The sequence below is a fragment of the Zootoca vivipara genome, chromosome 11, assembly GCF_963506605.1.
Source record: "Zootoca vivipara chromosome 11, rZooViv1.1, whole genome shotgun sequence".
NCBI classification, from domain to species: domain Eukaryota; kingdom Metazoa; phylum Chordata; class Lepidosauria; order Squamata; family Lacertidae; genus Zootoca; species Zootoca vivipara.
In genome coordinates, this window is record NC_083286.1 from 830,660 (window position 1) to 853,463 (window position 22,804).

Consider the following 22,804-nt stretch of genomic DNA (forward strand, 5'->3'; position numbering starts at 1 on the left):
CTGTGGGGTTTGTGATTTCAGCTCTCTTGACATTATATGCTGGAGACAGTTCTCTAGTAAGACTTCTTTATTAAAGCAAACAAGACTAAGCTCTGAGGAGAAGAAAGCTACATTTATAGGGATGGGGGACTAGCTAGAAAGGGATAAATTTTGGAGGCAATCACAGTGCTGCCTTTTGGAGGAAACCAATAAGACAGAGGATCCAAATACAGCAGCTTAAATGAACCAATAGTAGCTGTACCTTCTGGAACCAAAAGGCAGTTACTTTACCCTAATGCAAATACAGACAATAGTAATATATATGTAGGCATTGCGCACACGGATGAAACAGCCTTTCTCCATAACCGCTGAACCGAATTGAAACAAATTTGGGCAGAACGTACCTTGCCCATCAGGGATGGATCTGGCATAATCAAAAAACCACACCTTTCACACCTAAAATAATGATTAAACACAAAAAGTGGTGCCCAAATTAGACGTCACCACCAGAAGCTCTGAAGACTCCAGCAGCATCCAAAGGTGGGCCACCAGATGACATCACAAAATTCCACAGCAACCAACTGAAAACAGTCCTTTTGCAGCAACAAGGCCCAGCTTTTTCAATAGGCCGCAGCATTGCCAAGCAGGGAAAAACAAACAGAATAGGGCCTTGCACAACCGGGGGGGGGGCACAGGGATGAGGCACAACAAAGGGAGGGGGGAAACACATAGCCATGGGGGTAGGGAGGACCCTGAGTCAGCCAAAGCAGTGGGGGGGTGGGACAGAGAAAACTGAGTAGGCCTACCGCCAAAATGGCCGTTCCACCTCCAAAGCCCAAGCTCAAAGCCTCTCCTGGTGGCTGCATTAATAAACGCCTGGGAGCATTAGGCAGTCGTTCATCATTTCCCCTAACATGCACTTGGGGGCACGGTGGGGTGTTTTTGCTTTTTAATTTAGTGGGCGTTGTATCACATGTGAGGCTACGGCGGCCATTTTAAGTAATGGCAGTCATGCCCCTTTTAACCTAGGCTTTATACTATGACTGATTGCCAGCCTCTGCATCTTTAAAAAAAACAACCATGCAGTTTCTCTCCCCAGTTTAAGTCCTCAGATATTTGCAGTGGCCAATCCCTTCCCCCCAAACAAACCACAAAACACACAACAACACCCAAATCGTACAATACCCACCAAAATAAATGACAACCCCAAAAATAAAACAAAACAATAGTAACTTCTGCTTCTCATGTTCTTATTTCAAAAAATTTTAATCTCTCTTATCTATCTATCTATCTATCTATATATAAATGTTCACGATGTGTGCGCAGGGGCCAATGTATGGAGATACACGGGGGAGGGGACAACACTCCCCAGGGGCAACAGAGGGCTCAGACAAAAGTAAATATGGGGAATAGAACCCAGAAACTGACAGTTCCTTCTCCAAGGGTGGGGGCCAATGTAGGAAGGGGGAGGGGCCAACACTCGCCAGAGACAACAGAGGGCTCAGACAAAAGTGCATGCTGGGAAATAGAACCCCAAAGCTGACAGTTCCTTCTCCAAGGGTGGGGGCCCAAGTATGGAAATACAGGGGGGAGGGAGCAACACTCCCCGGGGACAACAGTGGGCTCAGACAAAAGTGCATGCTGGGAAACAGAACCCAAAAGCTGACAGTTCCTTCTCCAAGGGTGGGGGCCAAGGTATGGAGAAACGGGGAGGGACCAACACTCACCGGAGACAACAGAGGGCTCAGACAGGGGGTTGGGGAGGAGGGGGCTCGATACCTCATGAGTCAGGACAGGGGGGCAGTCACAGGGATGTGCTGGAGGAGTGGGGGGAGAAGGGGACTCGATAGCTCATGGGTCGGGACAGAGTGGGGCCAGTCACATGGATGTGCCGTGGGGGTGGGGGGGAAAGGGGGCTCGATAGCTCATGGGTCGGGACAGGATGGGGGCAGTCACAGGGATGAACCGGGGTGTGGGGAGGAGGGGGCAGGATAAGTCGTGTCAGGACAGAGTGGGGGGAATCACAGGAAAGAACCACAGCAACGCGTGGCCGGGCCAGCTAGTACAGATATAAAATCCTTTGACTCAATACACAACAATTATTATTTTCCAAAGACTAGCAATCAGAGTCAATTGGTATAAGGAAAGTAAAAGTTTGATTGGACTAAGCAATAAATAACAATCAACCAATCAATCAGCAAGCAAGCAATAAATGTCATGTATGGACACTGGAGAAATAAAACCTTGAGAGCTTTTTTTGGGGGGGGAGTCACAGGAGCAGAGGGAGGTGACTGTAGGATGTTGGTTTGAAAAACCTGTCCAAATTATGAATTGTTTTTGTGCAGTCGCCAAAGAAGTTCTGCAAGAAGCCAGAAACACCAGAAATCAACCTGTTTTCTTTTCTTTTCGAGGCCAAGCCATCCATCAGGGTCTGAGCGCAGAGCCAGGAATGCTTAGAAATCACTTCCTGCTATGTCCCGTTAGCAAATATTGGGAGAGAGAGCTACATTTTCCTGCAATGTTTTATGTCTTTACAGTATTTGCAAAGCTACATGATACCTAATGCTTCTCTTGTCGATGGAAAATTACAGGGAGGCATTTGAATATAATTTTATATGTGTTTAGGAGAGAGGAGAGCATCTCATAGAAATACGATGCCCTGCAGCAATACTACTTTTTGTGGCCATTTGAATGATTAATCTGTGTCCTTAAATTTAGTCCTCTTGTAAAAATGGGTTTTACTCTTTTACATTTGTTAGGCCAAACCTCTGTATTAAGCAGCCATTGCCAGAAAAGCTTTGTATAAGGTTTCACACCAGGTTCCCCCTAAAATAGTTTAGTGTCAGGCTTTGTGATATAAAATATTTTATCGAGTTATTGACTTTCTGCTCTTCCCCATTGAACCCAGAGGCTGGGATTGGTGTATTTAGTGACAAATGTCTGCTTCTCTCATGGGCTTGTTGCCTGGCCTTGGATTTCCCCCCTCATTTGTAAAATGGGAATAACTATGCTGCATCTCACATTATTCTGAATGCAGTAAAGATGCTAAAATGCTCTAGGAATTAAAAACATCATAAAGTTAATAGTAGCAGGGTGAGATACAGTACTTTGAAAGATCTCTACAATTTAAAGTAGAGCCAGGCAACATCTTTTCCTAGGATGGCATGCAGGCCGTGGTCTAATTGCAAAATCCCTCTCAGTTCAGACCTCGGGCAGGAGCAACCTGCTTCTCCCTAGATGGGCTGGGAGGGGAGAGAAAAAAGGGGGTGGTCCTCCTCTGGCCCCTCTCACTGCTGACATTAGCTCTGCCCACAGGAATATATTACCTTCAGGGGAATGTGACTCTCAACAGAAAAAAAGGTTGCTCACCCCTGATTTAAATTAAGATATTACACTTGATCTTAGCCAAAAGGCCAAGAAGCCTTTATAAGATGGAGGCAAAATCCTGTGTTCAGTCCTGGGCACTTCTTACATATGATTATGCATATGACTGCTTGTTGGATTGCTCTCTCTCTTGCTACTTTTTCATTTGTAGCTGCTTCTACTTAATATCTGGTTTTGAGATGGGAAGCTTTGGTGCCTGCTTATATTCTTCTGCGTAGCTTCTTTACAGAATTTGTGTGGAACAAATGGCACTCGGAGTCACAGAAGCCTTTTGATAGCTGATTGAAATCAAGTTGGACATTTTTGCATGTGTGCATATTTTACAATGCATGCTCAAGGTGATACTGCTTATTTTCATTTTAATTCAGCATTAAGACATCTCTGTTCCATATTTTAAAGTATGCATTCCTAAGTTTAAAATTTTAATTAGCCGTGACTTGAAAATAGTGTTGGTCTGTTGAATTAGGTTGTTTTCAAGTGTCTAAGCAAGGACTCTTCACACAACCTGGCTCATTGGGTGGTATTCTCCTAATGAGTTTCATCTGTGCAAGGATTTCCACTTGTGCAACAAGGCCTCTCTTTGTGTAGGCCCTATTGTTGTTGTTTAGTCGTTTAGTCGTGTCCGACTCTTCGTGACCCCATGGACCATAGCACGCCAGGCACTCCTGTCTTCCACTGCCTCCCGCAGTTTGGTCAAACTCACGTTTGTAGCTTCGAGAACACTGTCCAACCATCTCATCCTCTGTCGTCCCCTTCTCCTTGTGCCCTCAATCTTTCCCAACATCAGGGTCCTTTCCAGGAAGTCTTCTCTTCTCATGAGGTGGCCAAAGTATTGGAACCTCAGCTTCAGGATCTGTCCTTCCAGTGAGCACCCAGGGCTGATTTCCTTCAGAATGGATAGGTTTGATCTTCTTGCAGTCCATGGGACTCTCAACTGTCTCCTCCAGCACCATAATTCAAAAGCATCAATCCTTTGGCGATCAGCCTTCTTTATGGTCCAGCTCTCACTTCCATACATCACTACTGGGAAAACCATAGCTTTAACTATATGGACCTTTGTCGGCAAGGTGATGTCTCTGCTTTTTAAAGGTAGGTGTAGCCGTGTTGGTCTGACGTAGTCGAAACAAACAGACAAAAAAATTCCTTCCAGTAGCACCTTAGAGACCAACTAAGTTTGTCATAGGTATGACAAACTTAGTTGGTCTCTAAGATGCTACTGGATTTTATTTTTATTTTTATTTTGTTTCGTCTGCTTTTTAAGATGCTGGCTAGGTCTGTCATTGCTTTTCTCCCAAGAAGCAGGCGTCTTTTAATTTCGTGACTGCTGTCACCATCTGCGGTGATCATGGAGCCCAAGAAAGTAAAATCTCTCACTGCCTCCATTTCTTCCCCTTCTATTTGCCAGGAGGTGATGGGACCAGTGGCCATGATTTTGGTTTTTTTGATGTTGAGCTTCAGACCATATTTTGCGCTCTCCTCTTTCACCCTCATTAAAAGGTTATTTAATTCCTCCTCAATTTCTGCCATCAAGGTTGTGTCATCAGCATATCTGAGGTTGTTGATATTTCTTCCGGCAATCTTAATTCCGGTTTGGGATTCATCTAATCCAGCCTTTCGCATGGTGAATTCTGCATATAAGTTAATTAAGCAGGGAGACAATATACAACCTTGTCGTACTCCTTTCCCAATTTTGAACCAATCAGTTGTTCCATATCCAGTTCTAACTGTAGCTTCTTGTCCCACATAGAGATTTCTCAGGAGACAGATGAGGTGATCAGGCACTCCCATTTCTTTAAGAACTTGCCATAGTTTGCTGTGGTCGACACAGTCAAAGGCTTTTGCATAGTCAATGAAGCAGAAGTAGACGTTTTTCTGGAACTCTCTAGCTTTCTCCATAATTCAGCGCATGTTTGCTATTTGGTCTCTGGTTCCTCTGCCCCTTCGAAATCCAGCTTGCACTTCTGGGAGTTCTTGGTCCACATACTGCCTAAGCCTGCCTTGTAGAATTTTAAGCATTTAAGAATTTTAATGTGCCCACCCCAAATCAGCTCTAGAAGGTGGAGGAAACTCCTAGAACTCTTAGAACTGATTTAGGGGGTGCACAGAGGGAGGGGAAAACATCTTCTTGGACTAGGAGAAATCTTTGCACGGAAAGAATGTTCACATTAGTGCTATGTTGGATTCTACCCATTATTTCTTCTAGGCTACAAATGGCACGCATTGATTCCTTCAGATATGTCAAATACACTGTTTAAAATATTTATATCTTGCCTTTCCGCTATTACTGTCCAGTACTCATTTGATACCACAAAGCATGCATACATCAAGTGATGCTATAAATCCCAGCTGCTCTTGGATGTCAATTTCAATTAAATTTAGAGGACAAGAAAGTGCTGGGTAAAAAGTCCCTTGAAGTCTGCTCAGGTGCCAGTATCATGAGACATTTATGAAAATTACAGACCTTTCCCTGGATCCAAGTTGACCAGTTTGTTACTGAAGGTGTATGTGGAGGCATCATAATAAACCACAGCTGCCTTAAAGTGCAGAGACAGAACTGAATATGAACATTCAGTTCAAATACAGAATCTTTGAGTGCGTATTTTTAATTTGTGAATTTCGTAAAATTATTTTGAATTATGCTTATTCTTTTTTTCCTTTTTAAATGGGATTGCCTTTGCCCACACAATTGCTAAAGTTAGTTTGCAGTTATTATTGGTCTGTGACATGAATTTATGGGGTACCAATGACCACATTTTCACTTATTGTTCCCTGAGATGTGATTATGATGGAAGAGGAAATAAAAACCATCTTTCGACTTCCTTCAGTGAGACCAAAAGTGCCTTGCCCCTCTGCTTATGCAGAGTCTACTGCTCTTAACCACTACACCACAGAGCCAGTGTGGTGTAATGGTTAAGAGCAGTGGACTCATAATCTGGTGAACTGGATTCACGTCTCTGCTCCTCCACATGCAGCTGCTGGGTGATCTTGGGCTAGTCCCACTTCTCTGAAGTCTCTCAGCCCCACTCACCTCACAGAGTGTTTGTTGTGGGAGAGGAAGGGAAAGGAGAATGTTAGCCACTTTGAGACTCTTTTGGGTAGTGATAAGGCGGGATTTCAAATCCAAACTCCTCCTCCTCTTCTTCTCCTTCTTCTCCTCTCTATTGAAAGGCTGGTAACTAATATATAGATTGGAGGGTGGGGGGAGAGAACACACTCTTATTGACTTCTGCACATGCCCAGGGAACCCTCAGAGCTTCCCAGTGATGACCTGTCTAATATGCACACCTTGGCTGGGAAGGGTCTCTCTCTCTCCCCCCCCCCCATGACATAGCAGGAGCATTTAAGTGTTAGATTCACAGATTTTTGGCTCTAGATCAGTGCTATCAGTGTGCTAATTATTTATTGGCATAGCACATCCATTTATAGTCATTTCAAGTTATAAATGTTCCCGTTTGACAAACACCTTTCCCCCTTTCTCTAAATGGCCACAAACAAAAGCTATAATTTTTATTTACCCTTGAGTGTATAGCATGATTACTGTTTGTGTTCCAGAACCTGCCTTATTTATAACGCTACATATCAGAGCCTTCAGCTTTGCTCAGAAAAGTCAAACAGCTTTCAGCAGTCAGCAGCTTGCGGGGGGGAGGGGGGGGAGTAGAGAAGAGCCCATTTATTTTCTTATACCTCTATGTGGGGCTCTTTTAACAGGTCTGAGATGAAGTTCTTTACAGTGGAACCTTGGTTTACGAACACCTTGGTTTACAAATTTTCGGTTTACAAACTACTGTAACCTGGAAGTAAGTAAACCGAGGTGTCCGAGGCCTACGGAGGGCTCCACAAAGGCCTGGAGTCTGGGCTGCAGCTGTGGAGGCGCTACCATGGCTCCGTGAAGGCCCGGAGCAAAGACCCGACCTCCATGGAGGCATCGGAGTGGAGGCCCGGCCTCCGCGAAGGCATCGGAGCGTCTGCGAATGGACCACAGCCATGGAAGCGCTCCCATGGCTCCGCGAAGGCCCGGGGCAAAGGCCCGGCATCTGCGGAGCCATGGGAGTGCTTCCGCAGCTGCAGCCCAGTCGCGGACACTCTGATGCCTCTGCGAAGGCCCAGGACAAAGGCCCAGCCTCTGCGGAAAAATCGGAGCACTTCCGTGGCTGCGGCCCAGTCGCAGACACTCCGATGCTTCCGCGAAGGCCCTGGGTGAAGGCCCGGCCTCCCGGAAGGCATGGAAGTGCTCCAATGTGGAAGAGGACCCTGAGCCCCCCTCCAAACAATTACTATCATCAGCCCAGGTAAGAAAAAATTCACATTTTCATTTTGTACTGTTTTATTGATTTCATTTTATGGATCAATGGCCTCATTAGACAGTAAAATTCGTGTTAAATTGCTGTTTTAAGGGGGTGTTTTTCCTCATCTGGAACGGATTAATCCACTTTCCATTACTTTCAATGGGAAAGTTCGCTTCAGGTTAAGTGCGCTTCAGTTTAAGTACAGACTTCCGGAACCAATTGTGGTGGTAAACCGAGGTACCACTGTACTTCAGTGCGGAGAAAAGAAATGGCTCAGGGCAGTCCAATTCTCTTTTTAAAAATCTTTATAACATTTTTTATTAAATTTTCAAATTTTACAAACACTTTTAAGCAACCATCAGAACAAATCTCCCATATCCATTGACTTCCTATCTACCCTTCTTTTCATACCTTATAAAGCTGCTATAATACTTATATTTTACCCATTATTTACGTTAATTATATATGATTAAACTTCAATTCTCATCTGCTGCTATACTTCAAATCCTGCATGCGTTTTAACATAACCATAATATTTTTCCAAATATTCACAAAATATTTCCCTTCTTCAATAATTTTTTCTTCATTCTGTTCTTCAATTCTCATAGTTAGTCAAGCCATCTCAGCATATTCTATATCATCTTCATAAGCCAATATTGTTTCGTGGGGACTTCTTCTTCTTGCAGTTATCTCCCATTCTCATTTGTCTTAGAAAATCTTTTTAGAGACAAGAGCTGTTCATTGCATGTACTTCTCAGGCATTTTCTTTCCCCTTGGTATTGGTTGGGGAGGGTATTGCGGGTAGAGGGTCTTGCGAGTAGAGGGTTGTGTAGGGGGTTTGTGGTGGGGCGGGATTCTGAGGGGGGTAGTGTGTCTGTGAGGCTTGTGGGTCTTTGACTGTGGAGAGGCGTGTGGAGGCTGTAAGTCTGTTGAGGGTGTGACATGGGATGTGTGGAGGTCTGGGTCCGTGGGGGACGACAGTCTGGGGTGGGGGTGGTTTGTGTAGGGGGGATCAGTGGGCGGCGGGGGTGGGTGGGTGAGATGGGGCGTGGATTGTGTTGGCGGGGTTTTTGGGTGGCGGCGAGGTTTCTTTAGCACAGGGGTGTCAAACTCAAATTAATCGGGGGCCGCATCAGCAGTTTGGTCACCCTCAAAGGGCTGGTTGTATCTGTAGGACTATGTGTCCACTCTTTATTATCATAAATTATTGTCACTGCATTCAATTATTACTGTTTTTTGTAATAATGTAAGTAATAACTAGCTCTGAAAGCAGAAACATAGTCAGAATAATGGCAAGTAGATATTCAAATGTACAATTATTGTACAATTTATTGAAAAATGATTTTTGGTAACTGCACTGGGTGGTGGAGGCTCACTAGGGTTTCATGCAGGACTTTTGCAGAGCTACTAGTACCTGGAGATGCTGGGGTCCTTCTGCATGCAGGACAGATGTTCCGCCAGTGAGCCACCACCCTTCACCAAAGGGACTGGCTGAGGTTGACTCACTGGAGCTGCTCTCCTGGTTCCAGGGTTTAAGGGCCAGAAGTATAAAGCAGCATCCTATGTTTCTGAGGAGAGGGAGGGGAGGGAGGGAGGGAGGGAGGGAGGGAGGAAGGAAGGAAGGAAGGAAGGAAGGAAGGAAGAAAAGAGGGAGTGGGAGGGAGAGAGGAAGGAAGGAAAAAGGGGAGAGAAAGAAGAGTAGGAAATAAGGAAGGGAATAAAGAAGGAAAGAAAAAGAAAGAGGGAGAGAAGACGGAAAGGAAGGAAGAAGGAAGGAAGTAGGGGGAAAGAAAGAATAAGAATGAGGGAGAGGAAGAAAGATGGGAAGGATGGATGGAAGGAAGGAAGGAAGGAAGAAAGAAAGAAAAGAGGGGGCAGGAGGGAGAGAGGAAGGAAAGAGGTGAGAGAAAGAAGAGTAGGAAAGAAGGAATAAAGAAGGAAAAAAAGAAAGAGGGAGAGAAGACAGAGATAAAGAAGGAAGGAAGGAGAGGGAAAGAAAGAATAAGAACGAGAGAGAGGAAGGAAGGAAGGGAAGGGGGGGTCGCCGCCTTGATTCAGCACCAGAAAAGAGCGCGGAGGGACCCAGGGGCAAAAAGCATTTCCGGTGCAGCGTGAGGCAGCGGGTGTCCGTTTTAGGAGAAGTGCGTAAAGCCTCAGAGTTGCACGTTCGTGAGGCTGAGCCGCTGCTGAGCTCACGTTCATGAGGCTGAGCCGCGGCAGGAGGAGAAGAGGAGGAGGTGAGGCAAGAGGAGGAGAGTCCCGAGCCTCTGGGACGCAGCAGTGCTCTGTAGCACTTTGAATCCTCCTCCTCCACGCGGCGTTGCTGGGTGCTTTGTCTGTGCTTCAGCAGCAGCAGCAGCAGCAGCAACAGCAGCTGTTTCCAGGCGCCGAGCCGTGGCAGGAGGAGGAGGATTCAAAGTGCTACAGAGCACTGCTGCGTCGCAGAGGCTCAGAACTCTCCGTGCGGCGCTGCCGGGTGCTGACGTGGCAAGCTGCCTCCTCCTTCTCCTGCTGTGGCTCGGGGCGCTCCATGCAGCGCTGCTCCGGCCGCCTTTCTACCCCCCGGCCCCAGCTGTTTGTCGGCGCGGCACTTCAGCAGCAAGGTCCCGCTGCTGGGTCCTGCTGGCTGGGGCGCTCGGCGGGCCACATGACGAGGTCTGGCGGGCCAGATTTGGCCCGCGGACCTTGTGTTTGACACCCGTGCTTTAGCAGGTCAATCCGTGGGTGGAGTGGTTCTTGGGATTTGGTGTGGTTTTTTTGGAGGCCCGATTCGTGGGTGGCGCTGTTCTCAGGAGGCAGTGTGGTTTGTTTAGGGGCCTGATCCGTGGGCAGTGCGGTTCTCAGGAGGCTATGTGCTTTTTTTAGAGGCCCAATCTGTGTGCAGCGGGTTTCTCTGGCGGTGGAGCGGTTTGTTTAGAGACCGTGTGGGTTTTTTAGAGGCCAGATCCGTCGTTGACTGGGTTCTTGGGTGGAGATGCAGTCTCTGCAGTGGGTCAGGTCCGTGGGAGGTGGGGGTCTCGGTCGGGGTTGTGGTCTGAGAAGCGGTGAGGTTCTCTTGGGGGGTGTGATTGATCGGGGTGAGTTTGATTTCGGTGCAGTGGATGGCGGGGCAGGGTGGATCTCGGTGAGGTGTGTGGATCTTGGGCCCGGGGCTGTCCGTTGGGCCTAAATTTTGTTGGTCGGTCTGGATCTCGGCAGACTACCTGGATCTCGCGGGAGTATGCTCCTATTCCGTCTATTCCTTTGATGTCCACTGGAGGTCGCTATGTATTTTGACACAAAATCAGGTATCTACCTGCCATAGGTGAGGTGTGCCATCTGTCCAATCTAAGTTGATAGGGACACTGTGCCATCCGCATATGACGCGGTGGCTAAATTTGATCACAATCAGGCAAACGGTTTCGGAGAAAGGTGGGCTTCAACAAAACACATTTTCTACATTTATATATATATATATAGAGATGATGATGATGATAATAATAATAATAATAATAATAATAATAATAATAATAATAAACAGTTTATTTTATGTGAAAGCAAAAAAGCCAATTGATTCTAAATACTGTATTGTTACGTTAATTCTATAGGGCTTTAAGAAGCTCCTTCCTTGTTCTTGTGTAATAAGAGGTGTTCATTTTTTGTCATTTGTTACAGCCTCAACACACAAAATGTCAATAGAATAAGTGAGGCTCCCTCAAGAACCTGCCATGAACCATTTTGAGGGACCAGCTGAAGGAGAGGTGAATGATGAACTAAGGAGTAGAGTGGTGAATGAATCTGTGGAGGCTGACCTGGAACATTCTGAGGTGGAGGATGAACAGCCCCAGTATGCCATTCATTACCCGAGACGTGCCAATAGCAGCCTTGAAGGACGTTCTCGACAGGACGAGGAGGGCACGTTAGCACGATCAGCTAGCACTGAGAGCGGCTTTCACAACCACACGGATACTGCTGAGGGAGATGTCATAGCCACAGTGGAGGATGCCTATGAAGGAGACCGAGTGCTGGACAATGAGGATGAGAGTGCCTATGCAGTGCAGTACAGGCCCGAGGCAGAGGAGTACACAGAAAATGCTGAGGCAGAACATGCGGAGACGATTCGTAACCGAACTCTCCCCAACCACTTGCACTTCCATTCCATTGAGCACGAGGAAGCCATGAATGCTGCTTATTCAGGCTATGTGTACACCCACCGGCTCTTCCACCGGGGGGAAGATGAGCAGTATGCTGAGCCCTATGCTGACTATGGGCTGCAGGAACATGTTTACGAGGAGATAGGTGACACACCTGACCTTGATGCTCAGGAAGGCCTTAGACTCTACGAGCAAGAGAGGGAGGAGGCGGACAACTATCGAAAGGAAGCTCTCGGTGCCCGGCTCCACCACTATGACGAGCGCTCTGATGGAGAGTCTGACAGCCCCGAGAAAGAGGCAGAGTTTGCTCCCTATCCAAGGATGGACAGTTATGAACAAGAGGAAGACATTGACCAAATTGTGGCTGAAGTCAAGCAGAGCATGAGTTCTCAGAGCCTGGACAAAGCTGCTGAAGACATGCCAGAAGCAGAGCAGAATGCGGATCCTGCTGACGCTCCTGCTCATGTTCACCATGAAGGCAACCGTCCGCTGTCCATTGGCTCTAGACCCACAGTTAATGTGGGAGATCCAGTGCAAAGATACAGCAAGGAGAAAAGGGATGCAATATCCCTGGCTATCAAAGACATTAAGGAAGCTATTGAGGAAGTGAAGACTAGGACCATCCGTTCTCCTTATACCCCTGATGAACCCAAAGAGCCCATTTGGGTGATGAGACAGGACATCAGCCCAACCAGGGATGGGGAGGATCAGGGTCCACTAGAGGGAGATGTGAGTATGCCGAACGGCTGGATTACATTTTGATGATGAGCTTAGGTCAAAATCTCACAAAACTGCATAGCCTTTTCTTATTGTGTTTTTAACTACTTGTGTGTGTGTGTGGGGGGGAAATACATACCGTAGTTAAATGTTATTTTTCCTTATTAATTGTGTTTGGAAATCAAAATTATTTACACTACAAATTCTCCTTTGGCTAGACCAACATTCATTGTAAAACATTGGCAAAAAAGGAAAAGAAATATAAAAATAATATTTAGATGTGGCTTTGGTAAGCTGTGTCCTCTCACAGGTTAATTTCTAAATATTTGTGTTGATGCATTTGCTCCTGTGTGTTGCTGAGCACTAGCGTAGTGTCATGTGGAATTGCAATGGTGTGATGGTCAATATTCTTATGGATTATGGTATCGGAAGAAGTGTGCATGCACACAAAAGCTCATACCAATGACAAACTTAGTTGGTCTCTAAGGTGGTACTGGAAGGAATTTTTTAATGTTGTTTCGACTACGCCAGACGAACACGGCTCATAGCTGCCAAGTTCTCCCTTTTTTAAAGGGAAATTCCCTTATGCTGAATAGGCTTCCTCACGAGAAAAGGGAAAACTTGACAGCTATGAGACGGCTACCTACCTGTTACTAGATCTTATGGATTCATGTTAGTTTTTCAGTCATCCAGGCAGCAGACTTGTTTTCTTCCACTGCTCATGATCAGCCTGTTGATTCAGAAACTGCGTTCTTGTTTTCAGTTGCTGTGCAAAGGAAGTGTTCCTCCTTCTCCTATTAATGTTTTTGTGTTTGGTGTTTCCTAAGCACCACGGGATGCCTCAATAATATTTGCTGTGGGAATTCAATCCAGTGAATGGCAAGGCCTTAAGGAATGTTTTAGGTTGTTGATTGCCAACTACTTAGCGACTTTCTGTTGAGTATAAATTTTGTATATAATATATACAAAATTTGTATATATTTTGTTAAATAAAATAATAATAGCAAATCAGGCTAAAATCCTGTACAGTTGACTTCAGTGGAATTATAGCAGCCTAAATGTGCTGCTGCCCCAGCACTTTGTCAGACTTGAGTACCGTATATTACTTTGTATTCTGCTGGGGTTTTTTGGAGTCTCAAAATATACTAAACTGTTGATGAAGGCAGAAGCCAGCTAGTCTTTGTGCTTCAGCCTGTACTAGGGTTACTATCTCTAGGGAGTTCTTATTTTGCAGAGTCATTTGCCTGGTTGCACGCATGCTTCGTAGATATAAGCTCGCAGGCTTCATCCCCATCATTTTCTATTAGGGTATTTGATAAGAGGGATGGGTTGAGAAAGATATTTTCTCAATCAACAGAGATTTTAAAAATCCTGCACTTTTGGATTGATACTGGAAATGAAAGTCAGCAAGGCTTTGGGCATCGCTATGCAAAAGAAGTGGGGAAAGCGGGTGCCTTGCTCTTCCTGTCCCGTCTCGTCCCCCCAATCTCCCTGCTATCCAGAAAGGAGGCTTAAAACTCCCAATGCAAGGAGAGGACAAAACATTTTCCACAAGGAAAGATGCAGGAATTGCCTTTCATATGAGATAGAAATAGGGTGTGACAGTGCAAGACCTTTTCAGGTCTGGTTTCCCCCACAGCCACATCCCACGTGAAGCTGCTTTTGATTTTCAGCTGTAGTGGACAGTAAGATTGAAGTTCTGTTTAACTTGCAGCATAATTTCTGAGATACTTTTATAGATTAAGTTGCTCCCAAATGGTGGAGGTTTTGAGTATATTTGCTAACCTAGGCAAATATATTCAGGCTTTGGTTAGAATTTTAAAAATCCTTTTCTATTCCACATGAATAGCCAAGGGCAGCCTTCATAATAAACCATAGTAGCAAAAATATAAAAGTAATGGAAACAAGTAGGCCATCGCAAACTTAGTACATTGTTCAACTTCTCTAACTTGATGCATGATGGTGATGTTTTGGAGAAAAAAGAATAGCTTGCAGCTTCTAATATTCTCAGAGGAGGAGAATTTCTCTTAGCAAAAGTTTAGAAACCACTAGCTTAAAGAAAGGGTCTTAATTCAGAGCACTTCATGGTTTCCCCCAAAGAAGTGTTTTTTGACAATTGTGAGTTGACTCAATAAAGGTCTCCTTTCCCAACTTTGCATGTCCATCACATGCAATGCTTTTTTATTTACCCCAAATGCCTCATGCTCAGTGGTGCAGAAGGACAGTTTGTGACAGCTCCTCCCTGGCTTGCAATCCGCAGACTTTGTGGATTTTGTTATGTATTGAAGTCACTTTACTGTATATAGTTTTCCCTCAGGTCCGAGGCAGTTGTTTTAGGAGGGAACTTTAGGAGGGAATTTTGATTGATGTTTTGTTACATTGTTTGAACCAGCCTCTATAAAAGCAGGCTGGCTCAGCAATGCAGTTCAGTTGTGTCCTGACTCAAATAAAGAGCTGTTTGGAGAATCGCTGTGTTGTCTGCTGCTCACCCACAACTTAACACATTTGTTTTCATGATGTTTAGTAAATGAAGCACATGGATGGTCTGGTTTTGCAAGTGGAGTGTAACATTTCTGAGGAACACATTTCTCTTTTCTGCCTCCCTTGGGGGTAATATCCTTTGTTTTCTTTTCGCTTGCCTTGGGGTCCACAGGTTTCCCTTGTTCTCCGCCTGGAGCTGTCCAGCTTTGCAGAGCCTCAGTTTTTCCACAGCAGCGCTCATCTATCATTAACGAAGGGAATAAATAGCAAAGGCGCTTTGAATAATGGAGCAGCTTTCAGGTGCTGCAGGAGCCTGAAATGATGTCACCAGCAATGCAGATGGGATGATGCTGTGCCTGACATTTGCTCAGCCAAAGTTTTAGAGCTGCTCTTTGGAGCACAGATGGAATTCCATTGGACCTTTGGTTGATAGAATTTACTTCCAAAATTATGCAGTGGCCCAAGTAATTTTCATTTTTTTTACATGCTTGAATACTTGAATACTTAGACTTTTGCTGACTAAGATACCATTGTTAAAAAAAGGGGGGGGATATATTTTTTACAAATAACCATGAAAGGCTTGATTCAGAATTCTGTGGAGTTGTATGTGTGCATTGCATGTAAGACCGAGATGTCAAATACATATATATCCGTTCATAGAATTCAGAATCAAGTAATATATGGAAAGATAAAATGTATGTTCACTATTTTCCTACTTGCACCAAGTCCTCATGGCCTGTTCACCAGAATGGAAAAGTGAAGTAGACTCGAGTGCAAGAAGCTCCCAGCCTTTAAATGGAAACCTGAAAAAAGAAGACCTGGTCTTGAATGCTGGGACATAGCTAGGAGGAAGATGCATATTGTAAAAGATCTGAAGGGTAGCTTTAGGGTTTCCATAATTTTTTATTTTTATACATATAAAGCTTTATCAGAAGCCCAGTTTAATCAAATACCAGGGTTGGACATACAAACAAAGGAACATTTATACTATAGACAATTCATTCTAACTTTGCAAAGAATGCAAGAAGGGGGAAAAGGAAATACTATGACTATGCCTCCTAAGGGCCTCCACTAGCCAGGAGAAGACAAAAATGGGGACTTTCTCACTGCAGGGACTAAAGAACCCTTATTCTTATTCTTAGTCTGATCTACTCCAAAGGCCCAGGGCTTGTAATAACTTAAGCTTTAAATCTGCTTGAAAAACTGAATTCTATCACATTTGCCAGTAAGCCTGAGCCATGGTAGCACTTTGTCCTCGTGGCTATTCCATAATCAGTTGCATTTACTGGTATTCAGATGAAATGTCTAGGATCAGGCTGTACATTGGGTTGGATCTAGACTTAATCAAGCTTTGAGTAAACTCTTGGAAACAATGAGACTCTCTAGTCATTATTAACTTCAGGTCCAATTGACTTCAATATTTTCAATGAAATTATTGTATGTTTAATAATTATGCTTTACTTTCAGTTATAAACTCCCCCCCCCCGGGGGGGGGAAATTCCATAACTATTATAGCTCTTAACTTCAGCTTGCTGTTTAAAAAAATATTTGTACTTTAACCACCTAACATTGTACATTAATATCATTTATTACTTATTCAGAAGATACCAATAGTACTGCAATTCTGCTGGAAATTTATGTCTTCAAGGCAATAAATGAGAGGAATACCGGTAGCTGCTTGCTAAGGGAGAATGACCTTGTTATGTATGGGTGTTTGACAACCATTCAGTATCAAATAAGGTTAATCTACATAGATAGGGTACTAGCAACATCTCTTGTTACAGGCTCCAATTTCAAGTTCCAGGCACATAACACCACTGGAAAAAGTAATTTGGTGGCACTTTATTGTTAGCAATTAGCAGACAACTCTGAAGTTGAGAAGAACAGCAGCAGAATTTTTGGATGTCTCATGCTGAGTATTTTAGGAGAATGGTAAGTGAATTGTAGCAAGAGAGTATTTGTCAATTTAGGATTTTGTTTACTTGCCCCCTGAAGGTGTTCTGTCTGCACAATTCCAAACTTTTAATAACGTTAATGTTGTGTTGCTCTGACATTTCTATGTGTGGGTGATGTAGGAGCATCCATGATCTTCTTGGATATTTTCTTTTGAAATTTGGATCTGTCCTGGTGTTTTGGTTCTTACCATAACAACAATTATGATAGGAAAAATAGAATATTTTTGAATTTTTAAAGTTATGAACAATAACTATATTCAAGTGGTGCTTAATATTCATTTTTCTGATGCAAAGGTTGCAATGTACAAAAGACATTGCAGTAGAAATCCAAGCAACATAGTTGTGAAGAATACAGTCATACCTCGACATCCAAACGATTCGACTTCCGAAGGTTTCGACTTCCGAAGTTGACAACCCCGGAAGTCTTTTCGCCGCGCGCACCGCATGTGCGTTTTCTGCACCTGCGCATAGCGGTGCATGTGGTCGGCGCATGCACAGAAGCGCGAAAGCACGTTTCGCGCATGCGCAAAAGTGGCACTTCATCTGAAGACTTCGACTTACGAAGACGGCCGCGAAACAGATCGTCTTCGTAACTCGAGGTATCGCTGTACAGCCTTTATTACTGATGCTTCTATAATATTGTGAATGATACAGAAGAGTAGAAATTAATTCTCAAAAATTAAACTGTGCCGCTGTGGTGTAGTTTTTAAAATAGTTGTAGGTTGTAGAGAACTGCTATTTGTGAGATTTGTAAGTGACTGTGGAGGGTGAGTTTGCTTTTCACAATGTGTAACCACATTTATTTTGTACCGTTGTCACTTCTGGTTAGTCGCTGCAAGCTTATGGAGTGATACAGATCTCTTCAGCGCACTCTCCTCCTGCTTTTCTTTTAGCAAGGAGACTATAATAGAAAGAAGGCATTGGACATGGGAGGGGAACTTTATTCCATTTTTCTGAAAATGCAGTGTTTGGTGGGAGGGGAGGAAAGACTCTTCTCATCCTGTATTTAGAGGTCGGCAGACAAGGCCTGAGCTCCGAAGATGTCTTGTGTGAGCAGGCTCATGTCAGCCATCCTTCAACCTCCTGGAACAGCTGGGGCAGCACAGAGGCCTGTGGCAGCGCTGGTGCTGGTTAGCCTGGAAATCCCCATGACTTCAGCAGAGCTCTTTTGAATCAAGCCCTGGAAGTTTTGAGAGTGGGTTCAAGGGGCTTCTCTCCATCTCCAATAAGTGCTTGGTTTCCCCTCACTTACTATTTCATTGCGCATATAATCCGTTTTTCCTCTGAATTGTTCCCAAGTGGCTTTGTGTTCCCTTCCAAGAATCCTTTGGGCTCTTGGCACACAGACAGTGTAAGAAATGTGTGCACCGTTGACTGTGGGGTGAGAGGGACACAAGACAAAGGGGAAAGAGGAGAAGTGCTGCATCCTTGAAAACTTGGGACTCTGCATGGTAAATGAAATAAGAACAGAGTTGGTTTGATTTGTCACCTGCAAATGTAATTTCTATTGTTTTATTGATATTTGTAAGCTGCTGTCTGAGTTCTTTCCCCCAACCAAAGAGCAAGATAAAAAGGCTTTAAATACTAATAAGTAACAATTTTCAAAAATCTTTCTCTGCTTCCATACTTCTGATTAACACTCAGCACTGCACCCCATAGTCACCTTTGACGGGACTTAAGCGTCCACAGGGTCCTTTCCTTTTTTTACCCTTTACTTCTGATTCCATTGTATAAACTTTGCTAGAACTCAGTTTTGCATTACATGGTTGTCCTCATATTTTCAATGGACTCTGTAAGCTTGGCTTTCTGATTTTACTTTCTATTGAACTTGTCCAGAAATAAGATTTAAAGAAACTAAAGATATCCAGACACAAAAGTGCTGTTTATACAAACAGCCTTATAAACAGCTTTTTTTCAGGCATGGCTTTGGAGGGTTTTAATGTCTGGATTTGTTGTTGCAGCAGTCATGGGCTTTAATATAATTTGCTGCTTAATTACATATTTATCAGCAAATATTAAGCCAAAACTCACTACAGGGGACTTGATTTTAAAATGCGCAGACCTGAAAACCATATATCCCACTTCTTACTAATGTACTTTTTTCCTAATGTACTTTCTAATGTACAGTTTTCTTGCATCCAGTCTTTTAACCATATCTGCAGGTTTTTTTTCAAATTAGTGGTTCAACAATAATTTTATTATTTACATTTATGCAGACTTAAAATTAATAGGACTTGCTTATAAGAAAATATAAATCTGAATATAATTCCATGAAATGCTGCATGTTTAATTTTGCTGGAGTTCTTATTTGCCTTGAACCCTTTGCCCAGTCCTCAATCTCAAAGCAACAAATACCATTTATTGTTCTGTCAGCATTTTATTTCATTGTGTATCTTTTCTATGTCTAGTCTCCATCTCCTGATTCATCTTCCCCACGAGGTGCTGAATCATCAGGTCTGCAGCATCACCAAGATGTCGGTGGAACAGCAGAAACCCCCACCAAGAAGGAGGTAGAGTACAGTACAGGTCTTTTTAAAAGCAGTAGTTTTACTGAAAATGTTCCCCATATTTAGGACTCCTTAATTGTGTTCTGTGCATTAAACAATCTTTTAAAAAATGATTTATTTATGGTATGCAATAAGCTTTTTAGATTAGGCTGCAGTCTGCAATACATGTATTCACCAGTAAATTCAAATCCAATCTGATTTAGGAATGCAGCTTTTATTAGGTAGAGTTAGGTTTGGTACAGTGGTATCTCGACTTACAAACGACTCGACAACCAAATTTTTCGACTTACGAATGGGGGTAATGGCTGCACACTTACAAATGTCTCGACATCCGGAAAAAACCCGCGGCGGTTTTAGATAGGGATTTTCCGACTTACAAATTTTTAGGTAGGGTTGCTTCGACTTACAAATTTTTTCCGTTTCCAATGCATTCCTTTGGGAAATCGTGTTTCCAATGGCATTTTTCGACTTACGAATTTTTCGACCTACGAAGGTGCCTTCGGAACGGATTAAATTCGTAACTCGAGGCACCACTGTAGACCATAGCTGTCAAGTTTTCCATTTTCTCATGAGGAAGCCTATTCAGCATAAGGGAATTTCTCTTAAAAAAGGGAGAACTTGGCAGCTATGCTGTAGACTGAAGATCTTATAAGCACTGCTGGAATCACTGATAACTATTCCTAAATTTAGTATATTAGAAATATTCCTACAGTTCTTTTTAAACAAACAGCAGCACCTTCCTCAGGGGAGAAATGAGAATTGCCACAACACTTTCCAAATGTCTTTCCACAAAGCAGAGTCCAATTTCCGTAGTACTACAATTCGCTGCCCGAAGACATGCATGTTACTTTACTTTGAAATGCTTTGTCCTAATAGGTTAACAGTAGAATTCTTTATAGTATTGTCTGCTTACTAGTAATATTTGATGTGGGGTTTTTTGAGGGTGGGGGTGGTCCTTGGGCATCTTTTTAAAGAGCACATAAGATGTACTCCTTAAAGGCAGCAGTGATACTGCTTCCTTGGAATTCACCTTGCACTAGACTTTCTAGCTACGCAAAGTCACAACTGAATCATTTCTGCTTCACCTGCCTGGACACACTATAGAGACACGAACCCCAGGAATATCTCTTCTAAAAGTGGAAATGCAGGTGTCCCATCCTCAGGCTCAGTTGACCAAGATGTTAAAGTTGGAATACTTCCCTCTCAAAATTTCCAGGCATTTGGACATATTTGCTCTTTTCCTGAAATTTGAAGGATATGTTAGAAAGTGTCAGCCAAACCTAACAGCTACCCGGTATATTCTGAATAACTGCACACAGTAAATCTATCCATTTGGGGAAATAGCTTTTTTAAGAATAATTTTTAATTTAAAAATACCAATCACAGTTTTTCAGGGCAGGCTGACACTTAGCGTGTTAAGCAATGTGCCAGTATGAAGTTACTCTCAGAATGTATCCTCTACCTCTCTCCTCCTTTCTTCAGCCCTTTAGTGAGATATGGAATGTTTTGCTTCTGCACAGATTTTTTTTTGTATAAAGCCAAATGCCTAAATGGAGGGAGTATCAGTCAAGAGATTACACAAATGTATTTGTAACAAATATTTGTTCTGAAGGATAATAGATATTTTTAAAAACTACTCTCTCTGAAAGAAGGAATCAAGATTTATAGTAATAATGGTAGCTATAATAATAGTAAAGCTTTTATATCAGTTAACTGAAGGCTGTGTATTTTATGCCACTAAGCTTTTCTCATAAATGCTCTTTGTTGTTCTACTGCTTTATTATCTCTGCCTACTTGAATGCAGAAGATAAACCACTTTAATCTGCTCATGGCAATTGGATGAATTATTTAAAAGGATCTTGGAGTCGGAGCATTGCAATAGAGCAAATGGCCGCAAAAGTCGGTTCCCTGGTGGAAATAGATGTCACAATCTCACCCCAGTACTTAATTTCCTCAAAGTGTCTTGTCAGCAAGAGGTCTTCAGTTATTTGGCAGTACTGTAATTGATACTTCTATCTGACATTTTTCTCTTTACTAGTTATTTTCTTGTTCCAAGATGCTGTTCTATAGGACCTAATCAAACTGTAGCTTCAGATAAGTTTTATTGTATTTTATGAATTTTAAACATTTGCTGTATTTACTTGGAAGTAAGTCCCATTGTGTTCAGTGGGGCTTCCTTCTTTGTGTGTTTAGGGATTGCTTGTGTTCAATCAAAGTGGATTAATTCTTACCTTAAAACTACCGGTTTATCTAAACTTCAGCAATGAGCGAGATTACTAAGAAGTTCTTTCACATGAATGGACCTATAAATGTAAGCCTAAGACCCTTAACACATTGCCAGAGTCTAGAGTTCTTTAGTTTTTTGTCACTGTTTCTGTTCATGACATGATAAATGTTTGTGACATCTTTGGAACTTTAAAAATCTGTCATTCATAGGAAAGGCAGCCTGGAAATACTTTATTGATGGTAATGGTCTAGACTACACTCTAGGATAACTTCTTAATAATTAACCGATCCTTTGAAATATGTATACATATTTCTTACTAGGCTATCCACAGAGATCGGGTAACAACTGTCAGTGTGTGATGAATAACTTTGTCAGTTCTGCATGAAAGGCTTTTTAATGCATACCTCAGCATGCTTAGCTTAGTTTGATATCCTGTTTCTCTTAATTACAGTCAAGAAAAAGCTTGGCTTCTTTCCCAACCTATGTTGAAGGTAAGCTATCAAAATCTCTCTCTCTCTCTCTCTCTCTCTCTCTCTCTCTCTCTCTCTCTCTCTCTCTCTCTCTCTCTCTCTCTCTCTCTCTCGTTTCAAAAACCTTTTCATATACAGTAAGTGCAATGTGAGGTAAGAACAGGTGTTAATCAATTCACACAATCTGTTTAGTAACTTTCTCAAGTGCTTGTTCTTCAGGGCCGGGTTATGGGATGAAGGGCCTCCACTGCTTTTGCCAGCACTTCTTGGAGAGGCTTCATCACCATAGAAGCAAAACTTGCAAGTTGAAGAAAGACAACAACCCAGGCACATGAGGGAGAAGGTTCTAGCGCAGCTTGTTCCTTTTGTCCCTACTGCAGTCACAATCTGGATCTCTCCCTACGCACTGCAACTGATATTTGCCTCAGGAGAAAAGCCCTCATTGATGTCTGTCTGGAAGACAATGATAATTCAGAGTCCTCCATGTAGGGACAATGGCATGGGCAAAGCCTGGGGCTTCTATTTAGTAAAGAAAAAGCCTTGAGGGCCAAGGTCAGACTCATGTCTACCTTGGTCCATGTGGGCCTCCTCTTTTGAGCCTTGCATTGGGCTCAGCTTCTCGCTGCCTCCAGGCCAGATTCAGCTTGCATCCCCTGGGCAGCTTT

At 43.3% G+C, this 22,804-nt stretch overlaps 1 protein-coding gene across 4 annotated transcripts in view; it reads left to right on the top strand.

Annotated features, from left to right (window-relative positions):
- The window catches only part of APBA1 (amyloid beta precursor protein binding family A member 1), a 74,861-nt gene that overhangs the window by 34,386 nt on the left and 17,671 nt on the right, over positions 1–22,804 (top strand). For all 4 annotated transcript variants that reach the window (XM_035099645.2, XM_035099648.2, XM_035099649.2 and 1 more), the window contains exons 2-4: positions 11,304–12,511; positions 19,344–19,445; positions 22,121–22,160. In XM_035099645.2, coding sequence (XP_034955536.2) covers positions 11,357–12,511; positions 19,344–19,445; positions 22,121–22,160 — 1,297 coding nt within the window. In that variant the 5' untranslated portion in view covers positions 11,304–11,356. The remainder of the gene's footprint in view (positions 1–11,303; positions 12,512–19,343; positions 19,446–22,120; positions 22,161–22,804) is intronic.